At 50.3% G+C, this 22,757-nt stretch overlaps 5 protein-coding genes and 2 pseudogenes across 5 annotated transcripts; 4 read left to right on the top strand and 3 right to left on the bottom strand.

Moving 5' to 3' along the window:
• Positions 1-689: 689 nt before the first annotated feature.
• On the bottom strand, positions 690-1,068 carry LOC139601079 (feather beta keratin-like). The gene has a single exon (XM_071449810.1). The coding sequence runs from the start codon at positions 1,035-1,037 to the stop codon at positions 690-692; it is 348 nt and encodes a 115-aa protein (XP_071305911.1). The 5' UTR covers positions 1,038-1,068.
• A 3,917-nt stretch (positions 1,069-4,985) lies between these two features.
• Positions 4,986-5,330, top strand: LOC139601074 (feather beta keratin-like). The gene has a single exon (XM_071449797.1). The coding sequence runs from the start codon at positions 4,986-4,988 to the stop codon at positions 5,328-5,330; it is 345 nt and encodes a 114-aa protein (XP_071305898.1).
• A 3,378-nt stretch (positions 5,331-8,708) lies between these two features.
• On the bottom strand, positions 8,709-9,816 carry LOC139601069 (feather beta keratin-like). The gene is made up of 2 exons (XM_071449784.1): positions 9,257-9,816; positions 8,709-9,064 (listed from the first exon to the last, which is right to left on the bottom strand). Exons 1-2 carry the CDS (start codon positions 9,381-9,383, stop codon positions 8,709-8,711), a joined length of 483 nt encoding a protein of 160 aa, XP_071305885.1. The 5' UTR covers positions 9,384-9,816.
• A 1,550-nt stretch (positions 9,817-11,366) lies between these two features.
• Positions 11,367-12,008, top strand: LOC139601063 (feather beta keratin-like). The gene is made up of 2 exons (XM_071449775.1): positions 11,367-11,493; positions 11,665-12,008. Exons 1-2 carry the CDS (start codon positions 11,367-11,369, stop codon positions 12,006-12,008), a joined length of 471 nt encoding a protein of 156 aa, XP_071305876.1.
• Positions 12,009-14,997: 2,989 nt separating this feature from the next.
• LOC139601054 (feather beta keratin-like) lies at positions 14,998-15,674 on the bottom strand (annotated as a pseudogene).
• Positions 15,675-17,233: 1,559 nt separating this feature from the next.
• LOC139601047 (feather beta keratin-like) lies at positions 17,234-17,904 on the top strand (annotated as a pseudogene).
• A 2,529-nt stretch (positions 17,905-20,433) lies between these two features.
• Positions 20,434-21,261, top strand: LOC139601039 (feather beta keratin-like). The gene is made up of 2 exons (XM_071449743.1): positions 20,434-20,775; positions 20,903-21,261. The coding sequence occupies exons 1-2, from the start codon at positions 20,598-20,600 to the stop codon at positions 21,259-21,261; spliced, it is 537 nt and encodes a 178-aa protein (XP_071305844.1). The 5' UTR covers positions 20,434-20,597.
• Positions 21,262-22,757: the final 1,496 nt, after the last annotated feature.

Here is a 22,757-nt window from a genome sequence, read left to right as displayed (position 1 = left end):
GGCAGGGATAGATCTCCATTGGTGTATCCAAGCCTGTGATTCAGTAGCTGAAGGTTTGATGGAATGCACTGGAAGAATCAAATGTGCCAGTGGGTAGTAGAACTGGGGAAGTAACACATGAAAGGGGTGTTGGAGCATGTTTTCACCTACCCCCACTGGTCTCTACAACCCTGGTACAGAATTGAGCAGGGATTGGAAGCATCTTGGGAGAAGAAAGAAGATGGACTCATCTGAAGCTATGATGCAGGAAAACTTTATTGAGGTAGAACAGTGAAAACTCAGGAGCAGCCAGAGGAAGGGAGCTGGTCTGAGGTGCAAGTAGGGCAACCATCAGCCGAGCTGCTTTGTTTGCAGGAGTTTGTGTCAGAATTTCTGCCTTACAGAAGGAGCAGCCCAGCAGAGGTGCTCAATGGTCTCTGGCTTGGGAGAAGGGGTTTGCAGCAGAGGAGACAGCCCACAGACAAAGGGGCAATGCAGAGCAGGGAATGGAGGAAGAGGAGGAGGCAGATGGGCCATGTTTGCAGGCAGCCTGCGCTGGGCCCTTGGCTGCTGCCTTGCTTGGTGCCCGGAGAGCAGGAGCTGAAAATGCTGAGCCCCATTTGAGAGCCTTGGCACAGGGATGTGTCTTCAATGCCTGAGATGTGTTCCAGGGAGTGGGTGGTTGGTGTCAGGGGTGGTGCTGAGGGCCCTTAGCAGTTGTAGCCATAGCCCCTTCTGCCATAGCAGCCCAGGCCTCCCAGGCCATAGCCAAATCCACGGCCATAGCCAAGGCCGTAGCCAAAGCCACCAAAGCCACCAAATCCGCCAGAGATGGGCTGTCCCTGCACACTGAGCTCAGTGCCCACGGCAGCCGAGGAGGTGGATCCGACGGCGGTGCTCTGGGGGAAGGAGGTCATGATGGGTCCTGGCAGGGTGACCAGCACAGGGGAAGGGTCGATGATGACGCGGGAATCCTGGCATTGCAGGGCACAGGGCTCGTTGCAGCTGTTGGCCAGCGGGGTGGGTCCGCAGGGACTGCAGCGGTTGTAGCAGGCCATGGGTGTGGTGTGGAGGGTGCCTGGAAGAGAGGGGGGTGAGGCAGGGCAGGGGTGTGGGAGTGCGAGGCGTGGTGATGGGAGAGGGTGAGGGAGTGTGGAGGCTGTTGTGGGGCCGTGGGGAGGCGTGAGGGCAGCCAAGGTTGGGGCTGAGCATGATGGAAGAGTGAGGCGAGAGGTGCAGGAGCAGGAGGGTTGGGGGTTTGAGACTCACCTGGTTGTCGGCAGGAGCAGGAGGAGAAGGATTGAGGAGAAGTGTGTGAGTGTGAGAGGCTCTGGGACAGCTTTTATGCTGCTCCTGGAAGGGTGGGACATCCTTGTCCTATGGCCTTGGGGCATTCACCAGCCAACAGGTCTTGCCTGGCCTGGTGAGTCATGAGGTGTGGAGTGTTTTCATTCCCACAACACTTCAGTGTCATATCCAGCTCTTGAGGCCATACCCATCTGACCTTGTCGGCAGCTTTAGGAGATGGCATTTGGGCGGATTTGATTGTTAGATGTGTGTCAGGAAGGGCTGAATAAACAACCAGAGCCCAGCAGAAACGCGATGTCATCAGCAAGGTAATTTTGTAGCACTCGTGTTCTGTGGTTTGTGGGTGCCTTGTGAAGACTGGGATTCTGTTCTGTGCCTCTGGATGTCCATCAGTCACTGTGCTGCACCCAGGAATGCTGAGGGAGCTGCTGATGTCCGGGGGAGGTCACTGTGTAATATCTAGGAAAGGTTCTGGTGCCTGGGAGCTGCTCCTGATTTCTGAAATATTCTTTGTTCTCTTGTGTCTTCAATGTGAGCAAGAGGGAGAACCTGGAAAACAAGAGGGTGTTTAGGCTGAACGTGTTCCATCATTATGGTCCATTTGGATTTCTGAAATTTACTCAACCATGTACTCTGTCAATTAAAGTGTATTCCATGGCCTCATTAAGAGATCCCATAAATAAAAACAAACCAGTCTTGATCCCTTTCTTCCCCAAACTGATCTGTGACATCAATTCACTTATTCCACATTCAAGCCACAAGGTGTCATAACTTATAATCATTAGTCCTAATGTTTTGTTCCTGTAAGCAAAACCCAATAATTAGTAATGGACACCCAGCAAGCTCCTCTTTCCTTCTTTGCATGGTTTGGCTGTTCCTTTTGTGGAATTGTGCAATTTCACGTTCTGCTCCTGAGGCCATCTCCACCTGACCTTGGTGATACTTTTTAGTTGCAAGAATTAAAGACCAAGGTGTTGTTGTTGATGGTGCATGCCAGGATATGTAGAAGATTCAAGCAAAGCTTACAAGCACTGAGGTGTCATCAGTGAGGTCATTCCATGGCATATTGACAACATGTCCCATTTGCATTCTTGCCTCCTGCCTGGAAGAACTCCCAGCTCTCTCAGCTTCTCCTCATCTCAAGGATCCTCCACTCCCATCAGTGTCATGGTGGGCCTGCACTGCTCTTGGTCGACCATGTTTGTGCCCATGCAGCCTCACCTGTGGTGGGGAACAGGATGTTTAACTCCCTCAGTCTGCTTTATTTCTGTTCCTAATCCTGTCCTGGTAACTGCTGGATTTTTTTTTACCATAAATGGTACATGGTCACCTCAAGATCCATTTATGCTCCACCAGGAACAGAAGGTCCTTCCCTGCTGGAATGCTTTGGTTGCCAAGGGAAGGGCAACTGGTGTTGTCCTGAACTTCTGTCAGGGCTTTTACACAGTCCCACATAACATCTTTATCTCTAAATTGCAGGTATGTGGGTTTCAAAGGTGGTCTAATGAATGGATGAGGAACAGACAGAGAGTGATGGTCAATGGCTCTCTGTACTGGTGGAGAGCAGTGATGAGGTCTCCAGGCCCCTGCCTTGGACTGGTGATTTTGAATGTTTTATCATGGAGATGAGCAGTGAGATTGAGACCACCCTCAGCATGTTTGCGGATGCCACAAAGCTGAGCGTTGCAGTTGACACAAGAACATGGAGGGATGCCAGCAGGAGGGACACTGGGAATGTTGGGAACATAAGAACCTCTTGTGGTTCAACAACTCCAAGTTCAAGGTCCTGCACATGGGTTGGGACAGTCCCAGACGTGAGCACATCTTTGGAGAGGGAATCCTCAAGAGCAGTTCCACCAGAGAATGACCTGGGAGTCTGGTGGACCAAAATCTTCAAAGGAAACAGCAACGTGAATTTTCAGCCCAGGCCACCAGCCATTTCCTGGGCTGCATAGAAAGAAGTGTGGCCAGCTGGAATAGCTGGAGGTTAATTGGAGATGTGAGAATGTCATTATTGTCACCAATAGGTGACAATAAAATAGGGACCAAAACAGGGACACCAATAGAGACCAAAATGTTCAAGAGATGGCCATGCATCCTTGCAGCAAAAGAACTTGTGGAAAAGGGTTTCTAGCAGATTGATACTTCCTCTCTCCTCAGAGATAAGGATATGGATAAGGATATCTGATTTGGGGTGATGAGCTGGGCTTTACAGTAGAAGAAAGACTTGGACTTAGTGAAGCAAGAAGAGTGCAGAAACAGGAAGAGGTTGAGGCGACCAAAGAATCCTTGTGATTAGAAATGGGAGACGTGCGAGGTTTATTTTTGTGAGAAGGGAAGAATGGATAAAGGAGATGTTGCGAGTGTTCCATGGCATGACCTCACTCATAACACCCCAATTCTTGTAGGCTTTGTTGTTGTCTTCTACGTGCCTGACACAAACCAATAATGCCATATTCCAATACCAATACCAATATTTGGCCTCTACTCCTCAAAATTACAACCTGCTGTGAAGGTCAGATGGACACAGCCTGTAGAGAAGGACACAGAATCAGAGAATTCCACAAAGACAAACCTGCACCATGACAGAGGAGGAAATAGGCTCACAGTGACCACCCAGTAGCAATTAGTGCTTTTTCATAATAGCAACAAAATATTACAACTGACAGGATATAAGTTGTGAAACCATAGGGTTTGAATGCCAAATAAACAAATTCACATCAAAGACCAGCCAGGGCAAAACCTGATCAAGCATCATTGGTTACTTGTTTATTGGATTTCTTAAAGAGATAAAGAAATACCTTAAATGAACACTTTAAAGGACAGAGTATATTTCCACGTAAAGTTGAGAAATCCAAATGGACCGCAGCATTGGAACAACAAAGTTCAACCTATTAAGGCTTTATTTTCCAGATCCTTTCTCTTGAACCTAAACAAGAAAAAACTGCATGGGGTCGCTTTCATCCATCAGGAAGAACTCCCAGGCCCTGGGACCTTTCCAAGCTCTCGCAGAATGACCTTCCCAGGACATCAGCAGCTCCCTCAGCATTCCTGGGTGCAACACAGTGACTGATGGACATCCAGTGGAACAGAACAGAGTCCCAGTCTTCACAAGGCACCCACAAACCACAGGATGTGTGCCACAAAATTACCTCACTGATGACATCGCATTTCTGCTGGGCTCTGGTTGTTTATTCAGTCCTCCCTGACTCACATGGAACAATCAAATCCACCCAAATACAAATGCAATGAAGTTGCCTCCAAGGTCAGATGGAAATGGTTTCAAGAGAAGGACATGGAATTGAAAAACTACATGAAAGAAAACATTCCCCAGCTCATGACTCCCTAAGCTGGCCCAGGCAAGAGCTGCTGCCTGCAAAATGCCCAAGGCCATGGGACAAGGCTGTCCCACCCCTCCAGAACCAGCATAAAAGCCGGGCCAGCACCTCTCTCCCTCACACACTTCTCCTCAAGCCTTCTCCTCCTGCTGAAAATCAGGTGAGCCTCAAAGCCCTGATCCTCCTGCTCTGGCACCCCTGAACCCTCTCTTCCAGCATGCTCTGCCCCAGCTGCAGGAGCCCTAATGCCTCCCCACAGCCCCACAATAGCCTCCACACTCCCTCACCATCCTGCACCCCTGCTCATACCCCTGCCCTCCCTCACCCCTCTGTCTTCCAGGCACCCTCCACACCACACCCATGGCCTGCTACAACCGCTGCAGTCCCTGCGGACCCACCCCGCTGGCCAACAGCTGCAACGAGCCCTGTGCCCTGCAATGCCAGGATTCCCGCGTCATCATCGACCCTTCCCCTGTGCTGGTCACCCTGCCAGGACCCATCATGACCTCCTTCCCCCAGAACACCGCCGTCGGATCCACCTCCTCGGCTGCCGTGGGCACTGAGCTCAGTGTGCAGGGACAGCCCATCTCTGGTGGCTTTGGTGGCTTTGGTGGCTTTGGCTACGGCCTTGGCTATGGCCGTGGATTTGGCTATGGGCTGGGAGGCCTGGGCTGCTATGGCAGGAGGGGCGGCTACATCTGCTAAGGGGCCAGCCCAGGCTGCCTGCAAACATTGCCCATCTGCCTCCCATTCTCCCACTCCCTGCTCTGCATTGCCCCTTTGGCTCTGTTCAGCCTCCTCTGCTGCAAACCCCTTCTCCCAAGCCGGACATCATTGGTCCCCTCTGGTGGGCATTGGTCCCACTGTGGGGCAGAATATTCTTGGTGCTCTGGAAAAACCTCCTGAGAGCGAAGGACCTTGGCTGATGGTCACCCTACTTCCTCCTCAGCCTGCTCCTTCCTACTGGATGCTCATGACCTTTTCTTCTTCATCCTCAATAAAGTTTTCCTTCATCATAGCCTCAGATGACTCCTCCTTTTTTCTTCTCCCAAGACTTTTCCAGTCTCACTCAGCAATAAGCCAGGGTTGTAGACATCACTGGGGCTAAAAAGTGCACCAATACCTCTTTTAGCATTTATCTCCCCACTTCTACCACCCACTGGCATGCTTTGGTCTTGCATCCAGTGCATCCCACAAACCTTTCTGTTTCTAGAACACAGGCCTGGATACATTAATGAAGGTCTATCCTTGCTGCTGGCACAAGCCCCTCTAGGTGGTGTGTTCCCTTTGGGTGGACACCAGTTGCTCCAGCCCCTCATCATCTCCTCAGCCCACTAAGAGATCTGCTTGAGCAGGTCTGTGTCTTTCTTATAATGGCTATGCATCCTTGCAGCAAAAGAACTTCTGGAAAAGGGTTTCTAGCAGACTGACACTTCCTGTCTCCTCACAGATAAGGATATATGATTTGGGGTGATAAGCTGGGCTTTACAGTAGAAGAAAGACATGGACTTAGTGAAGCAATAACAGTGCAGGAACAACAAGAGCTTGAAGGCACCAAAGAATTCTTGTTGTGATTAGAAATGGGAGACATGCAAGGTTGATTTATTGCGGGGGTCCTACACTTGAACAAACAATTCCAGTCTCCCCAGAGATGAGTAGAGACTATGAATCCCCTGCTCATCTGCCGCCCACACTGTGGGGAAGAGCACAGGACACAGGGGGTTTCTGGTCTGCGAGTGCACATGGTCTGGGCATGTCCTATTTTTCCATCCATCAACACCTCAAATCCTTCCCTTTTGGGACTGCTCTCAATCCCCTCATGACCCAGCCTTTATCCTGCATGTTTGGAATTGCTCCAGTCCAGGTGCAGCAGATTCTGCCCCTCTGCTCCTCTCTGGTGGTATTGGAGAACTCTTAATCTGTAGGTTACTGGGAACAAGGAAGACAAGATTCTGGTTTAGAGGATACAGGGCACAGCCTTGAGGACGATCTAAGGCTGGAGGTTTGGGACAGCCTTGGCCGGTTATCCCCAGGGCATTTTTCCAGGCAGCAGATTTTGTCTGGCACAGCCTGGCAAATCATAAGGTTGGAGGATTTTTCTTCCCACAGCTCTGCATTGTCATGTCCTGCTTTTGAGGCTGTGTCCATCTGACCTTGGCAGCAGATTTGATGAGTTTGTTTTGGTTCCAGCACTGCTGGATGAGGGAAGAGGGACCAACAACATGTACCTGAACCTGTGCACAGTATTTGTTCCTTTGCCAGAAAACATCCTTGTCTCTAGGCTGGAGAGACGTGGATGTTAGTTGGACCATTTGGTTAAGAAGGAAATGGGTGGGATGGTTGCACTGAAAAAAAGTTATGAAAGAGTCAATGGCTCCATGTGTGGGTGGAGAAGAGGGATGAGTGGTGATCCTCAGAGACTCATGATCAACCATTATCAATTCCCATTTTTGTGAGGGACATGGAGAGTGCAATTGTGTGTCCCATCAGCGAAAATGTGAATAACAGCAGGATGAGTGGTATGCTTGATTGTCTGGAAGGAGGGGATGGCATCCAGAGTGTTCCGGACAGGCTGTGGAGATGGGCTGGTGTGAAGCTCATGAAGGTCAACATGGCCAAAAGGAAGGTCCTGCACCTGGATTGGATTGATCTCAGTAATGGGTGTTGGATGGGCAATGAGTTAATTCACAGCATCCCTGAGGAGAAGGACTTACACAGTTACACACCCATATAAATAAACTAAGCCACCCTAAAACTCCAAAAATAATTACAAATTAACCAAAAATAAAAACTTTATTCTCACTAATAAAAAAAACCCCAAAATAAACAGGTACTAAAAACCCAGCACCATATAACCAACTACCAACCAAAACTCCACAATATATTCTTTTTACTACTAATTCTAACAACTTTATAAAAATAAAAAATTAAAAAACATAAAACCCCATACAACAAATCATAAAAACCACTAAAAAAAAAAATCAAACCAACTTACTAAACTCAAAACTATTCGACTAACCCGAAACATTACTAAAAAAAAAAATAACCAAAACTCTACCTCTACACTAATTATTAAATAATAATCAATACACTATAAAAATAACTAAAATAATTTTAAAAATCCAAAGGATGAAGAATTGGACATGTCCTGGCCACATGAATGAGCTGAGCAAAATCCCCCATGTCCTGGGGTTATCCCCACAGTGAGGGCAGAGCATTCTGCCCCTCTGCTGCACTCTGATGAGACTGGGCGTGTGTGTTCCACTCTGAGGACACAACAAAAGGGAAGACATGGACCTCCTCGAGCAGATCTGTAAATGGCCTTGGGAGATGATGAGGGTCTGCAGGAACTGGTGCCCAGCCAAAGTGAGCCCACCAGCCAGGAGGGCCTTGTGTCAGAGTCATGGATAGACCTGCATTGGGGGATCCAGGCTTGTGTTCAAGCAACTGAAAGGTTGCTGTGGTGCACTGGAAGAACAAAGTGTACCAGTGGGGAGTGGAATTGGGGAAATAAACCCTACAAGAGGTCTTAGAGCACTTTTTCAACAATCCAAATAGCCTCAACAACACTGGCTTAATCTCATAGTGTCTGGGGAGAAGAATGAAGAAGGAGTCTTGTGAGGTTATGATGCAGAAAACTTTATTGAGGTAGAACAATGAAAACTCAGGAGCAGCCAGTGGAAAGGAGCTGGTCTGAGGTACAAGTAGGGCAACCATCAGCCAAGGCCCCTTGCTTGCAGATGGTTTGGTCAGAGCACCAAGGTCTTCCTGGCCCACAGTGGGAGCAGCCAGGCAGAGGCACCCAATGGTGACTGGCTTGGGAGAAGGGGTTTTCAGCAGAGGAGCTGGGCAGAGCCAAAGGGGCAATGCAGAGCACAGAGAGGGAGAAGAGGAGGAGGCAGATGGGCCATGTTTGCAGGCAGCGTGGGCTGGGCCCTTGGCTGCTGCCTTGCTTGGTGCCTGGAGAGCAGGAGCCGGAAGAGCTGAGCCCGTTTGAGAGCCTTGGCCCAGAGATGTGTCCTCAATGCCTGAGATGAGTTCCAGGGAGTGGGTGGTTGGTGTCAAGAGTGATGCTCAGTGCCCTTAGCAGATGTAGCCGCCCCTTCTGCCATAGCAGCCCAGGCCTCCCAGGCCGTAGCCAAATCCACGGCCATAGCCAAGGCCGTAGCCAAAGCCACCAAATCCTCCAGAGATGGGCTGTCCCTGCACACTGAGCTCAGTGCCCACGGCAGCCGAGGAGGTGGATCCGACGGCGGTGTTCTGGGGGAAGGAGGTCATGATGGGTCCTGGCAGGGTGACCAGCACAGGGGAAGGGTTGATGATGACGTGGGAGTCCTGGCATTGCAGGGCACAGGGCTCGTTGCAGCTGTTGGCCAGCGGGGTGGGTCCGCAGGGACGGCAGAGGCTGTTGCAGGCCATGGGGGTGGTGTGGAGGGTGCCTGGAAGAGAGAGGGGTGAGGGAGGGCAGGGGTGTGGGGGTGTGAGGGGCAGTGATGCGGGAGGGTGAGGGAGTGTGGAGGCTGTTGTGAGGGCTGTGTGGAGCCATGAGGGCTGCTGAGGCTGGCGCTGAGCATGCTGGAAGAGAGGGATCAGGCGTGCAGAAGCAGGAGGGTCGGGGGATTGAGGCTCACCTGGTTGCTGGTGCAGGAGCAGGAGCAGATGGAGTCTGGAGAAGTGTGTGAGGGAGAGAGACTCTGGGCTGCCTTTTATGCTGGTCCTGAAGGGGTGGGACAGCCTTGTCCCATGGCCTTGGGGCATTTTTGAAGCATCAGCTCTTGCTTGGCCCAGCCTGCTGAGTCATAAGTGGGTCATGTTTTCCTTCCTGATGTTCTGTGATTCCATGCCCTCTCCTTGAGGCTGTGTCCATGTGACCTTGGCAGCAGCTTTTAATTGGGATCAATACAGGCCAAGGTTTTGGTCTTGTTTTGTCTCAGGAATGTAGAAGGTGCAAACAAAGCCCAAAAGAATTTGGGTGTTTTCTCCTGTCTTCAACTGACCTTCAGCCGTTCCTGTTGGCCACACCTATTTTTATGCAGCCCAGGATATGATTGCTTTTCTGGGCTAAAAATTCATATTGTTGTGTCATTTTGGTCCACCAGAACCTGCAGTTCTGCTCTGTGGAACTGCTCTCAAGGAGTTTTCTCCAAAGCCATGCTTATGTCTGGGACTCTCCCAACCCATGTGCAGAACCTTGAACTTGGAGTTGTTGAACCACAAGAGGTTCTTATGCTCTCAACATTCCCAGTAACCCTCCTTCTCAGGTTTTGTGGTGCTGAAATGGCTCCTGAGGTATTAAAGAGTCCTTTTTCCCAGCCACACAACCACAGAAGAAGTCAGGATTCCTCGGCTCTGATTTTCAAGGTTGTTTATTTTCTCTTATCTAATACATTCTTTTTCAGACCCACTGAGGTCTGTCTGGCAGGTTGCTTTGCAGCACACTGAACTCCCTTGGGGTGGTGTTAGTTTTTTATACTAAGAACTACGTGTACTTTATTTACAATAATTTTCCAATACCTATCACCTATGTTAGACAGACTGTCTCTACTCTAAACCAACCCAGAAGTGTCACTATCACAACAGAAGATGGAGGGGAAGAAGAAGGAGGACAGGACAGCCTCAGATTCCTCCATCTTGCCTCTTCAACCCCCATTCTAAATCCCCAAAATTCTACTTTTTCACCCTGTGACAAGTTAGCTATCTTTCTACTCAAAATCTTGTGGCTTGTAAATCCTCACACAATGTTGGTAATTGTTTCCATGGGTTAAAATCCAAGGCACAGGTGCCTTTGACTCCTGTCAGAGGAATATCCTGGGTTCCGACACCTCCTGATGGCATCCTTCATTGTTCTTGTGTCGAACACAAAACTCAGCTTCCTGGCACCTGCAAACATGCTGAGGGTGTTCTCGATCTCACTGCTCATCTCCTTCATAAAATCTTCAAAATCATCAGTCCAAGGCAGAGGCCTGGAGGCCTCATCACTGGCCTCTACCTGTACAGAGAGCCATTGACCATCACTCTCTGTCTGTTCCTCATCCATTCATTAGACCTCCTTTGAAACCCTTCTGTCTGCAGTTTAGAGACAAGGGTGTCCTGTAGGACGATGTTAAAGCCCTGACAGAACTTCAGGGTGACACCAGTTGTCCTTTCCTTGGCAACCAAACCATTTGAGAAGGGAAGGTCCTTGTAGTCCTGCTGGAGCTTAAGTGGATCATGAAGTAGACATGCACTCTTTGGAATAAAAATCTCCAGCAGTTACCAGGATAGGTAATGTAGGAGAAGAAATACAAGCAGGCTGAAGGAGTTGACCCTCCAGCCCCCACCACTGTTGGGGCTCCAGAGTGGAACAAGGACATGGACATGCTTAACCAAGAGCACTGGAGCGAGGCCATGACATTGACAATACTGGAGTATCATCAAAATGAGGCGAAGCTGAAAATTTGGGGAGTTTCTTGAGGCAGGAGGCAAGAATGCAAATGGGACATGTTGTCAATATGGCATGACCTCACTGATGACTCCCCACTTCTCCTTAGCTTTGGTTGCAGTTGCATCTTATACATGTCTTGATAGATACCATCAAAAAAACCCCATGCTGGTCTTTAATTCTCGAGTTATGAACCGCTGTCAATGTCACATGGATACAAACAGAAGAAGAAGACATGACACTGCAGAACATCAGGAAGGAAAACACTCCCCAACTCATGACTCACCAGGCTGAGCAAGGCAAGAGCTGCTGCCTCAAAAATGCCCCAAGGCCAAGGGAGAAGGCTGTCCCGCCCCCCCTTGGACCAGCATAAAAGCCGGCCCAGAGCCTCTCTCCCTCACACACTTCTCCTCAAGTCTTCTACTCCAGCTCCTGCAGACAACCAGGTGAGCCTAAAGGCCCAAACCTCCTGCTCCCGCACCCTTGAACCCTCTCTTCCAGCATGCTCAGCCCCAGCCTCTGCAGGCCTCATGCCTCCCCACTGCCCCACAACAGCCTCCTCATTCCCGCACCCTCCCAACCCATCACCCCTGCCCTCTCTTCCAGGCACCCTCCACACCACACCCATGGCCTGCTACAACCGCTGCAGTCCCTGCGGACCCACCCCGCTGGCCAACAGCTGCAACGAGCCCTGTGCCCTGCAATGCCAGGATTCCCGCGTCATCATCAACCCTTCCCCTGTGCTGGTCACCCTGCCAGGACCCATCATGACCTCCTTCCCCCAGAACACTGCCGTCGGATCCACCTCCTCCGCTGCTCTGGGCACTGAGCTCAGTGTGCAGGGACAGCCCATCTCTGGCGGATTTGGTGGCTTTGGCTACGGCCTTGGCTATGGCCGTGGATTTGGCTACGGCCTGGGAGGCCTGGGCTGCTATGGCAGGAGGGGCGGCTACATCTGCTAAGGGCCCTGAGCACCACCCCTGACACCAACCACCCACTCCCTGGAACACATCTCAGGCATTGAAGACACATCTCTGGGCCAAGACTCTCAAATGGGCTCAGCATTTTCAGTTCCTGCTCTCCAGGCACCAAGCAAGGCAGCAGCCAAGGGGCCAGCCCACGCTGCCTGCAAACATGGCCCATCTGCCTCCTCCTCTTCTCCCTCTCTGTGCTCTGCATCGCCCCTTTGGCTCTGCCCAGCTCCTCTGCTGAAAACCCCTTCTCCCAAGCCAGTCACCGTTGGGTGCCTCTGCCTGGCTGCTCCCACTGTGGGGCAGGAAGACCTTGGTGCTCTGGCCAAACCATCTGCAAGCAAGGGGCCTTGGCTGATGGTTGCCCTACTTGTACCTCAGACCAGCTCCTTTCCACTTGCTGCTCCTGAGTTTTCATTGTTCTACCTCAATAAAGTTTTTCTGTATCATAACATCACAAGACTCTCTTCATTCTTCTCCTGAGACACTTTGAGATTAAGCCAATGTTGTTGAGGCTATTGGGATTATTGAAAAAGTTCTCCAAGACCTCTTGGAGGAATTATTTCCCCATTTCCACTCCCCACTGGTACACTTTGTTCTTCCAGTGCACCACAGCAACCTTTCAGTTGCTTGAACACACGCCTGGATCCCCCAATTCAGGTCTATCCGTGACTCTGACACAAGGCCCTCCTGGCTGGTGGGCTCACTTTGGCTGGGCACCAGTTCCTGCAGACCCTCATCATCTCCCAAGGCCATTTACAGATCTGCTCGAGGAGGTCCATGTCTTCCCTTTTTTTGCATCCTCAGAGTGGAACACACACGCCCAGTCTCATCAGAGTGCAGCAGAGGGGCAGAATGCTCTGCCTTCACTGTGGGGATATCCCCAGGGCATGCGAGATTTTTTTTCAGCATATTCATGTGGCCAGGACACATCCAATTCTTCATCCTTCAGGTTTTTCAAAATTTTTTAGTTATTTTTATAGAGTATTTATTATTTATTAATTAGTGTAGAGCTAGAGCATTGGGGTTTTTTTTTAGTAATGTTTCGGGTTAGTCGAATAGTTTTGAGTTTAGTAAGTTGGTTTGATTTTTTTTAGTGGTTTTTATGATTTGTTGTTTGGGGTTTTATATGGTTGTTTTTTATTTTTGATTTAGTTTTATATTGTGGTAAGAATTATTAGTAAAAAGTGTATACTGTTGTTTTTTGTTGGTTGTTGGTTATATGGTGTTGTTTTTTTAGTGTGTGGGATTTTTTGGTCTTTTTTTATTAGTGAGATTAAAGTTTTTATTTTTTGGTTAGTTTGTAATTATTTTTTGAATTTTAGTGTGATTTATTTATATGAGTGTGTAAGTGTGTAATTCTTTCTCCTCAGGGATGCTGAATTAACTCATTGCCCATCCAACACCCATTACTAAGATTGATCCAATGCAGGTGCAGGACCTTCCTCTTGGCCCTGCTGACCTTCACAAGCTTCACACCAGCCCATCTCCACAGCCTGTCCGGAACGCTCTGGATGCCATTCCTTCCCTCTGACCATAAACCACACCACTCACGTTGGTGTCATCTCCAGTCTTGCCAAGGGGGCACTCAAACCCACTCTCCATGTCCCTGATAAAGATGGAAGTGACAATGGTTCCATTATCAGTCCCTGTGGATCACCACTAATCCATGTCCTCCACACTGGGACATGGATTGACCACAACGTTTGAGTGAGACCATCCCGCCCATTTTTTATCCAGCCAGAGGTCCAACTATCAACTCCAGCTTAGAGACAACCCTGTTGTCAGGCACAGGAACAAGTTTTGCACAAGTCCAGCTACAGGATACTGTTTCTCCCTCTCTTCATCCATCCATAGTGGAAGCAATACCAATCCACTAAAGCTGTCACCAAGGTCAGATGGACACGGCCTCAAGAGCAGATCGTGGAATTTCAGAGCTGCTTGAAATAAAACATTCCCAATCTCGTGCCACACCAGGCTGTGCCAGGCAACAGCTTCTGCCTGGAAAATGTCCCAATGTCATGGGCCAAGGCTGTCCCAAACCTTCACGCATAGATCATCCTCAAGGCCATACTCTTGATCTTATCCAGCAGAGTCTTGTCTTCCCTGATCCCAGTAACCCAGTAATCCAGAGATTAAGAGTTCTCCAATAGCACCAGAACAGAGCGGCAGAACCTGCTGCACCTGGATTGGAGCAATCCCAAACATGCAGGAAAAAGGAGGGGTGATGAGGGGAGAGAGCAACCCCAAGGAGGAACACTTGGGGTGTTGGTGGATGAAGAATTGGATGTGCCCCAGCCATGTGCACTCACTGACCAGGATATCCTCCTGCGTCCTGGGCTCATCCTACAGGGTGTGCAGCACAAGAGAGCGGTGGGGATCTCACCCTCTGTTCTCCTGTACTAAAATCCGAGTTCTGTATTGAACTCTGAGCCCACAAAGACAAGGAAGACGTGGATGTGCTTCACAGGATCTGTAGAAGGGCATGGAGGATGATGAGGGACAGAAGTAACTGCTGTCCAGCAAAAGTCAACACACCACCCAGAGAGGCGTGGGCCAGAGGCATTGATAGATCTGCCTTAGGGTATCCAGGTATGTGATTCAGTAACTGAAGGATTTGTGGGATGAACTGGAAGAGCAAATTGTGCCAGTTGGTAGTAGAATAGGGAAATAAATGCTAAAAGAGGTCTTGGAGCACTTTTTCAGCCAACCCAGCGGATTCTGGAAGCCTGGCTGAGAGAATTAATTTGCATGAGACTGGAAGGGTCTTGGCATCAGAAAGAAGAACTCAACTTAAAATGCAATGCAGGAAAACTTTATTGAGGTAGAAGACTGAGAGGCAATAAGCAGCAAATGGAAGGGAGCCAGGCTGAAGTGCAAGTAGGGTGAACATCAGCCGAGGTCCTTTGCTAGGAGGAAGCTTTGGCAGATCATCAGATCCTTCCTGCCCCACAGAGGGAGCGTGGTGTGCCAAGGGCCCTTAGCAGATGTAGCCGCCCCTTCTGCCATAGCAGCCCAGGCCTCCCAGCCCATAGCCAAATCCACGGCCATAGCCAAGGCCAAAGCCACCAAAGCCACCAAATCCGCCAGAGATGGGCTGTCCCTGGGCATTGAGCTCAGTGCCCACGGCAGCCGAGGAGGTGGATCCGACGGCGGTGCTCTGGGGGAAGGAGGTCATGATGGGTCCTGGCAGGGTGACCAGCACAGGGGAAGGGTTGATGATGACGTGGGAATCCTGGCATTGCAGGGCACAGGGCTCGTTGCAGCTGTTGGCCAGCGGGGTGGGTCCGCAGGGACGGCAGAGGCTGTTGCAGGCCATGGGTGTGGTGTGGAGGGTGCCTGGAAGAGAGAGGGGGGTGAGGGAGGGCAGAGATGTGGGGGTGTGAGGGGCAGTGATGTGAGAGGTTGAGGGATTGTGGAGGCTGTTGTGGGGCTGTGGGGAGGTGTGAGGGCTGCTGAGGCTGGGGCTGAGCGTGATGGTAAAGAGGGGCCAAGGGGACAGGAGCAGGAGGGTCATGGGCTTGAGACTCACCTGGTTGTCTGCAGGAGCAGGAGGAGAAGGAGTCAGGAGAAGTGTGTGAGGGAGAGAGGCTCTGGGCCGGCTTTTATGCTGGTCCTGGAGGGGTGGGACAGCCTTGTCCCATGGCCTTGAGGCATGTTGAGGCAGCATCTCTTGCCTGGCCCAGTCTGGTGAGTCATGAGGGAGTGTTCTTCTTCATCCCTCCTACAATTTCATGTTCTGCTCTTGAAGCTGTGTCCATCTGACCTTGGCAGCAGCTTCTAATTGGGAGTTGGTTTTTGGGAGTATTTGACTGTTCCATGTGTGTTGGGGAGGGGTGAATAAACAGCCAGCACCGAGGAAAGGTGCAACGTCATCAGTGAGGTCATTTTGTGGCAATTGTGTTCTTTGGTTTGTGGGTGCCTTGTGAAGACTGGGACTCTGTTCTGTGCCACTGCATGTCCATCAGTCATTGTGTTGCACCCAGGAATGCTGAGGGAGCTGCTGATGTCCTGAGTAGGTCACTCTGCAATGACTTGGAAAGGTCACTGTGCCTGAGAGCCCTTCATGATAGAGGAAAGAAAGCTCCTCCATTCTGTGTTTTCAGTGATATCAAGAAAGAGGATCTGGGAAAGAAGACACAATTCAGGGCTGAACATGTTCCATTCTACTTGTATTTTGAAATTTACACAATTTACACAACAATATACTCTGTCATTTCAAGTGCATTTCTTGACCTCATTCAGGAATCCAATAAACAACAAACGGGGCCCGATCCTTTTTTTCCCAGGCTGCTCTGTGACATCAATTCCTTTTTTCCGCATTCAAGCCACATGTTTTCATAACTTATAATTAGCAAGTCTTAATGTGTTGTTCCTATGAGCAAAACCCAATAATTACTAACGGACAGCCAGTAAGCTTCTCTTTCCTTTTGTGTCATTGAGCAGTTGTTCCTCTGCGGAATTGTGCAATTCCATGTTCTGCTCCTGAGGCCATCTCCATCTGACCTTGCTGGTAGGTTTAAGTTGCAAAAATTAGAGACCAAGGTCTTGTTGATTGTGAGTGTCACGACTCGTAGAAGATTCAACCACAGCTTAGGAGATTTGGGGTGTCACCGCTGAGGTCATTCTATGGCATATTGGCAATGTGTCCCATTTGCATTCTTGCCTCCTGCCTGAAAGAAATTCCAGCTCTCTCAGCTTCTCATCTTAAGGATCCTCCACTCCCACCAGTGTCATGGTCTCTTGGCCAACCATGTCCATTGCCTTGTTCTACTGAGCAGCCCCAACAGTGGTGTGGAACAGGATGTTCAACTCCCTTAACCTGCTTGTATTTCTTTTCCTAATCCTGTCCAAGTGACTGCTGGAGCTTTTCACAGCCAAGGGTACATGGCCACCTCATGATTAATTTACGGAATTTCACTCCAGACCAACAACCAGGCTGCAGAGAAGTAGGTTTGGACAGAAAGAATGGCTGGGGGTTAGGTGAAGACATGAAATAACACCCAAATTCCTGTAGGCTTTGTTTGCCTCTTCAACATTCAAAACAAACCAGCTCCAATCCATTGACCTCTGTTTCTCTCAATTGAAATACGCAGTCAAGGTCAAACGGACACAGACTTGATGGAAGAACGCAGAATGGCAGAAAATCAGGAAGGAAAACACTCCCCACCTCATGACTCAACAGGCTGGGCCAGGCAAGACCTGCTGCCTCAAAAATGCCCCAAGGCCATGGGACAAGGCTGTCCCAGCCCTCCAGAACCAGCATAAAAGCCGGCCCAGAGCCCCTTGCCCTCACACACTTCTCCTCAAGCCTTCTCCTCCTGCTCCTGCAGACAACAAGGTGAGTCAAGCTTCTCACCCTCCTGCTCCTGCACCCCTGGCCCCTCTCTTCCAGCATGCTCATCCCCAGCCTCAGCAGCCCTCACGCCTCCCTACAGCCCCACAACAGCCTCCTCACTACTCCCTCACCCGGCTGACACTTCACCCCTCGTGCACTCCCACACCCCGGCCCTGCCTCACGCTTTTTCTCTTCCAGGCACCCTCCACAGCCATGGCCTGCTACGACCGCTGCAGTCCCTGTGGACCCACCCCGCTGGCCAACAGCTGCAACGAGCCCTGTGCCCTGCAATGCCAGGATTCCCGCGTCATCATCAACCCTTCCCCTGTGCTGGTCACCCTGCCAGGACCCATCATGACCTCCTTCCCCCAGAACACCGCCGTCGGATCCACCTCCTCGGCTGCTGTGGGCACTGAGCTCAATGTGCAGGGACAGCCCATCTCTGGCGGATTTGGTGGCTTTGGCTACGGCCTCGGCTATGGCCGTGGATTTGGCTACGGCCTGGGAGGCCTGGACTGCTATGGCAGAAGGGGCGGCTACATCTGCTAAAGGATCTCAGCGCCACCCCTGACCACCAGCTCTGGCCTCTGCAAAAACTCCTGCAAGCAAAGCACCTTGGCTGATGGTCGCTGTACTTGCATCTTACACTGGCTCCCTTCCACTTTTTTCTCCTGCCTCTTCATTCCTATGCCTCAATAAACTTTTCCTGTTTTGAAACCTGAGATGCCTCCTATTCTTTTTTAATTCAAAGGGTCTGACATCCTCACTGAGTACATTCCACAGCTCAGCAGGACATTGGGGTACATGGATTGGACCAAAAATACCTTCCCTTACAAATATGTCAAAATAACCAATAACAGAGTCTTGCATGGGAAGCAGAGGAGGGAACACCTTCCACAATCTGCCACACACGTCTTAGATGATACACCAAAGCCTTGGACACATCAATGCTCTCCTGGGTACAGCTCTGGTAAAGCCTTTCCATGCCAGTGAACAGTTGTGAAATTCTCACCAGCAGGTCTCTTGAACCCTTGCAGCAAACTGAGGAACTACATCAACCACTCTGGCAGGAAATCTGGAGCGCAAGTGCTTGAACTCCCCCACTCCAGCAGAGCCAGCAAGAGCAGGATTTACAGCACCATGGACAGTTCAGCATTCGCCCTCTCATGACAGACGCTCCAACACCTCTCCACTCTGTGGCCACCCTCACAATCAAAGATTCTTGTATTCTTTGCCCAGGAATTCCATTTGTTTTCACTTATGCCCTTGCTGTGAGCAAGCCCTGCATGTGAGCACTGCTGTGAACAGCCAGGCTCCTTCACTTCATTGCTGCCATCAGGGATTTGCACACACTGACAACACCCTCCATTCATCCTTGTCCACTGTGAGTCCCAGCTGTCTCAGACTATCCTCTAGGAATGATTCTCCAACCCTTTTGGGGTCTTGCTGTCCTGAACTGGTCTGGATTCACTAAATCTACTTCATTTTCACACTGGGGAGCCCAGGACTGCCCACAACACCTCATGTGGGACCTCACCAGTGCTTAGCACACAGATCACTTCTCTCTGCTTGGTCATACACTTTTCCCAATCTTTACCTGGACACTTGGGTTCCCTTTTCCCACACAGGGACACCTGCTGTTCCATTTCTTTGCAACCACAACCACAAAACAAAGGCTTTTTCATAGAAGAAAACAATTGTTCTGACAGATACCCAGGCATTCCTTCTTACCTGGGCTGACTCCTCCCAACAAACAGCCCTTGGCAGAACTCCATTCTGCCCTGGCAGAACTCCATCAGATGTCCAGCACCTGTCAGGTTTTCTGTGTTGGCCCAATGGATGCAACTCCTGGACTACAGCACTGGGGGCTTGCTGCCATCTGGACTTTGGGACCCTGACCACAAGCCTGTGGGTCCAGCCCTTCAGACCTTTCTCAGATGTCCACGTTGGGCACTGACACAACCTGGACTTGCCTGGGTTGTTTTTGAGGATCATGCAATGCTTGCCTCCAACAATCCTGGGCAGCCTTCAAATCCTCCTTCTGATAATCACAAGCGGCCTCATGTTTTGGCAGACAGCCCACATAAAAATCCAAAAGGCCCCAGATATCGAAAGCTTAAAAATAAGAGGAGCACCAAGACACGCACAGAGCACAGTCAACAGGAAAGGCCAGGTTTAGTGTCAGGCTTAGCCAGATGGGATCAATGTGGGGAGGGATGAAATGTGAGGGAAGGGGCAGCACCTCCAGCACAGCTGCAAGTTCCAAAGCAGCCTGGCAGGGTTGGGAGGGAATGGGGCCCCTCTTCAAAACACATCCACAAACCACAGCACAGGAATGTCACGCAGTGACCTCGCTGATGACACCCCAGCGCTCCAATGCTTTGGTTGTGTACTCTGCCTTCCCTGACATGAACCTTCCATGCACATCCCCACTCACACTTAAAAGCATCTTCCAAGGTGAGAAGGAAAAGGAGTCAAGAGCAGGACATGGAATCATAGAATTCCATAAAGAAATACCTACATCATGACAGAAAAGGAAAAATGAGTTTGCTGAGCATCAGTTAGTAATTATTGGGTTTTGCTCACAGGAATAAAATATAAAGACTTACAAGTTATACATCATGCCTTGAATGTGGAACAGGTGAAGTCATGTCACAGAACAAGCTGGGGGAAAAAGCGATCAGGCCAGGTTTACTGATTGGGTTTTTTTTATTTCTGAATGAGGTCAAGACATAGACTTTAATTGGCTGAGTACATTGTCATGTAAAGTTAAGAATTCCAAATGGACTTGAAAAATGGAACAAGTTCAGCCTGAACAGCCTCTCCTTTTCCAGATGCTGTCACTTTACCCCATTGAAGGCACAAGGGGATGGGCTCCCTTTCATCCATCAGAAACTGCTCCTAGGTATGAGGACCTTTCCAAACTCTTGCAGAGTGACATTCTGAGGACATCAGCAGCTCCCTCAGCATTCCTGGGTGCAACACAATGACTGATGGACACCCAGTGGCAAAGAATAGGGGCCCAGTCATCAGAAAGAACCCACAAACCACACAGCACATCAGAGCCACAAAATTACCATTCCTGATGACATTGCAGTTCTCTGTGGTTCTGGTCATTTATTTATTCCTCCCTAACACACATGAAACAATCACATCCTCCCAAATACTAACTCTCCCTTTAAGCAGCCACCAAGGTCAGATGGACACAGCCCCAAGGGAAGGACACAGAACTGCAGAATTGCATGAAGGAAAACACTCCCCACCTCAGGACTCAACAGGCAAGAGCTGTGGCCTGCAAAATGCCCCAAGGCCATGGGACAAGACTGTCCCACCCACCCAAGATCAGCATAAAAGCCAACCCAGAGCCTCTCTCCCTCACACACTTCTCCTCAAGCCTTCTCCTCCTGCTCCTGCAGACTACCAGGTGAGTCTCAAGACCTGACCAGCCTCAGCAGCCCTCACACCTTCCCAGAGCCCCACAACAGCCTCCACACTCCACCACCCCCGGCACCCCCACATCCCTGCCCTGCCTCACCCCTCTCTCTTCCAGGCACCCTCCACACCACACCCATGGCCTGCAACAGCCTCTGCAGTCCCTGTGGACCCACCCCGCTGGCCAACAGCTGCAATGAGCCCTGTGCCCTGCAATGCCAGGATTCCCACGTCATCATCAACCCTTCCCCTGTGCTGGTCACCCTGCCAGGACCCATCATGACCTCCTTCCCCCAGAACACCGCCGTCGGATCCACCTCCTCCGCTGCTCTGGGCACTGAGCTCAATGCCCAGGGACAGCCCATCTCTGGTGGCTTTGGTGGCTTTGGCTATGGCCTTGGCTATGGCCGTGGATTTGGCTATGGGCTGGGAGGCCTGGGCTGCTATGGCAGAAGGGGCGGCTACATCTGCTAAGGACTGGTTCACCACCTTCGTGCTCTGCCAACAGCTCCTGCAAGCAAAGCAACTTGGCTGATGTTCGCCCTACTTGATACTTGCACCAGATGCCTTACATAATTTTCTCCTTTTTCTTCAGTCTTTTACCTCAATAAAGTTTCTTGCATCAAAGCCTGAGAAGTCTCTTCTTCTTTTTGATTTCAAATTATCTCATGTCCTCACCCAGCGGGGTGTGAGGCCTTAACAGGCTGTTGGCATAGGGGGAAAAGGGCTGGAACAACTTTCTTAGGACATACCTTCCCACCAGTAATCACAAGAATTGCACAGGAAGCAGGGTTGAAGCAGGACCTTCCAGAATGTGTCACAAGCCCATCACCTGCTACACCTAAGGCTTTGACACACCAATGCTCTCCTGCTCATGGCTCTTAAAAAGCTACTACATGCCAGTAGACACTCAACAAACTGTCTTCCTCAGCTGGATCTTCAAACCTTCCCAGTAAACAGTCACAAAATCATACATTTTGGGAGGAACACTGGAGAGCAAGTGCTTCATTCCCTTTTGCTCAAGTCAGACCAACAAGAGCAGGAATTCCAGGACCATGGGCAGTTCCAGTTCTGGATATCCCATCACAGACTCCCAACACCTTTTCCATTCTGCGACCACCCTCACACCAAAACATGCTTCTCTTCCTTGCCCATAGAATTACATCTGTTTTCACTTGTGTGGTTGCCCTGTTATCCTTCACATGTGCACTGCTGAGGACAGCTGTGATCCCTCATCTTCATTCCCTGCCATCAGGGATTTGCACTCACTGATGACAAGCTTCTCTCCATCCTTGTCTCTGGGAGTCACAGATCCCTCATTCTCATCTGTGAACAATCTCCCAGCCCCTTTAGAACCTTGTTGGCCACAAACTGGTTTTGTTTCTAAGTCCATGATTATTTTCCACTGGGGAGCCCAGAACTGCCCAAACCACACCACATGGGACCCAGTTAGTGCTCTAAAGAGAGGATGGGCCACCTCTCCCAGCTTCATGGCAAGAATTGCCTGAAATCTATCTTGGACACTGATGATGCCTTTTGAACTAAAGCTTCATTGAGATCCTGTGGTCTCTTTGTTCTCCACCAGCCCCACAGGGTCCTGCTCAGCAAAGCAGCATTCCAGATTCTCAGGCCACAGCATGACCCAGGGCCAAGTCCAGATGCAGAACTTCTCATTTTCTGCTCTTGAAATGCAGGAGATCCCTTTTACCCTCAGTCTCCAGGACTCTCTGACTGGTGGCACAACCAAGTGGTGCCTCAGACACTCCATCACCTGCCAGCTTGCTGAGGTGGCAACTCTCCAACTGCCCACATGGAATGGAAGAGTCCAGGCACTCACACCTGGCACAGATGCAAAGCAAAGACCAGCCTGACTGACCTGGGGTAATTTGGGGCCCCTCTTCACAATGCACCCACAAACACAAAACCATGAGTTCCACAGGCTGACTTCACTGATGACACACACATCTACA

Source organism: Agelaius tricolor, unplaced genomic scaffold (assembly GCF_023055355.1).
Source record: "Agelaius tricolor isolate 1412-34295 unplaced genomic scaffold, bAgeTri1.0.p SCAF_2, whole genome shotgun sequence".
Taxonomy (NCBI): Eukaryota; Metazoa; Chordata; class Aves; order Passeriformes; family Icteridae; genus Agelaius; species Agelaius tricolor.
Note: the sequence above shows the minus strand (reverse complement) of the source record. Positions and strands in the feature narration are given on the sequence as shown.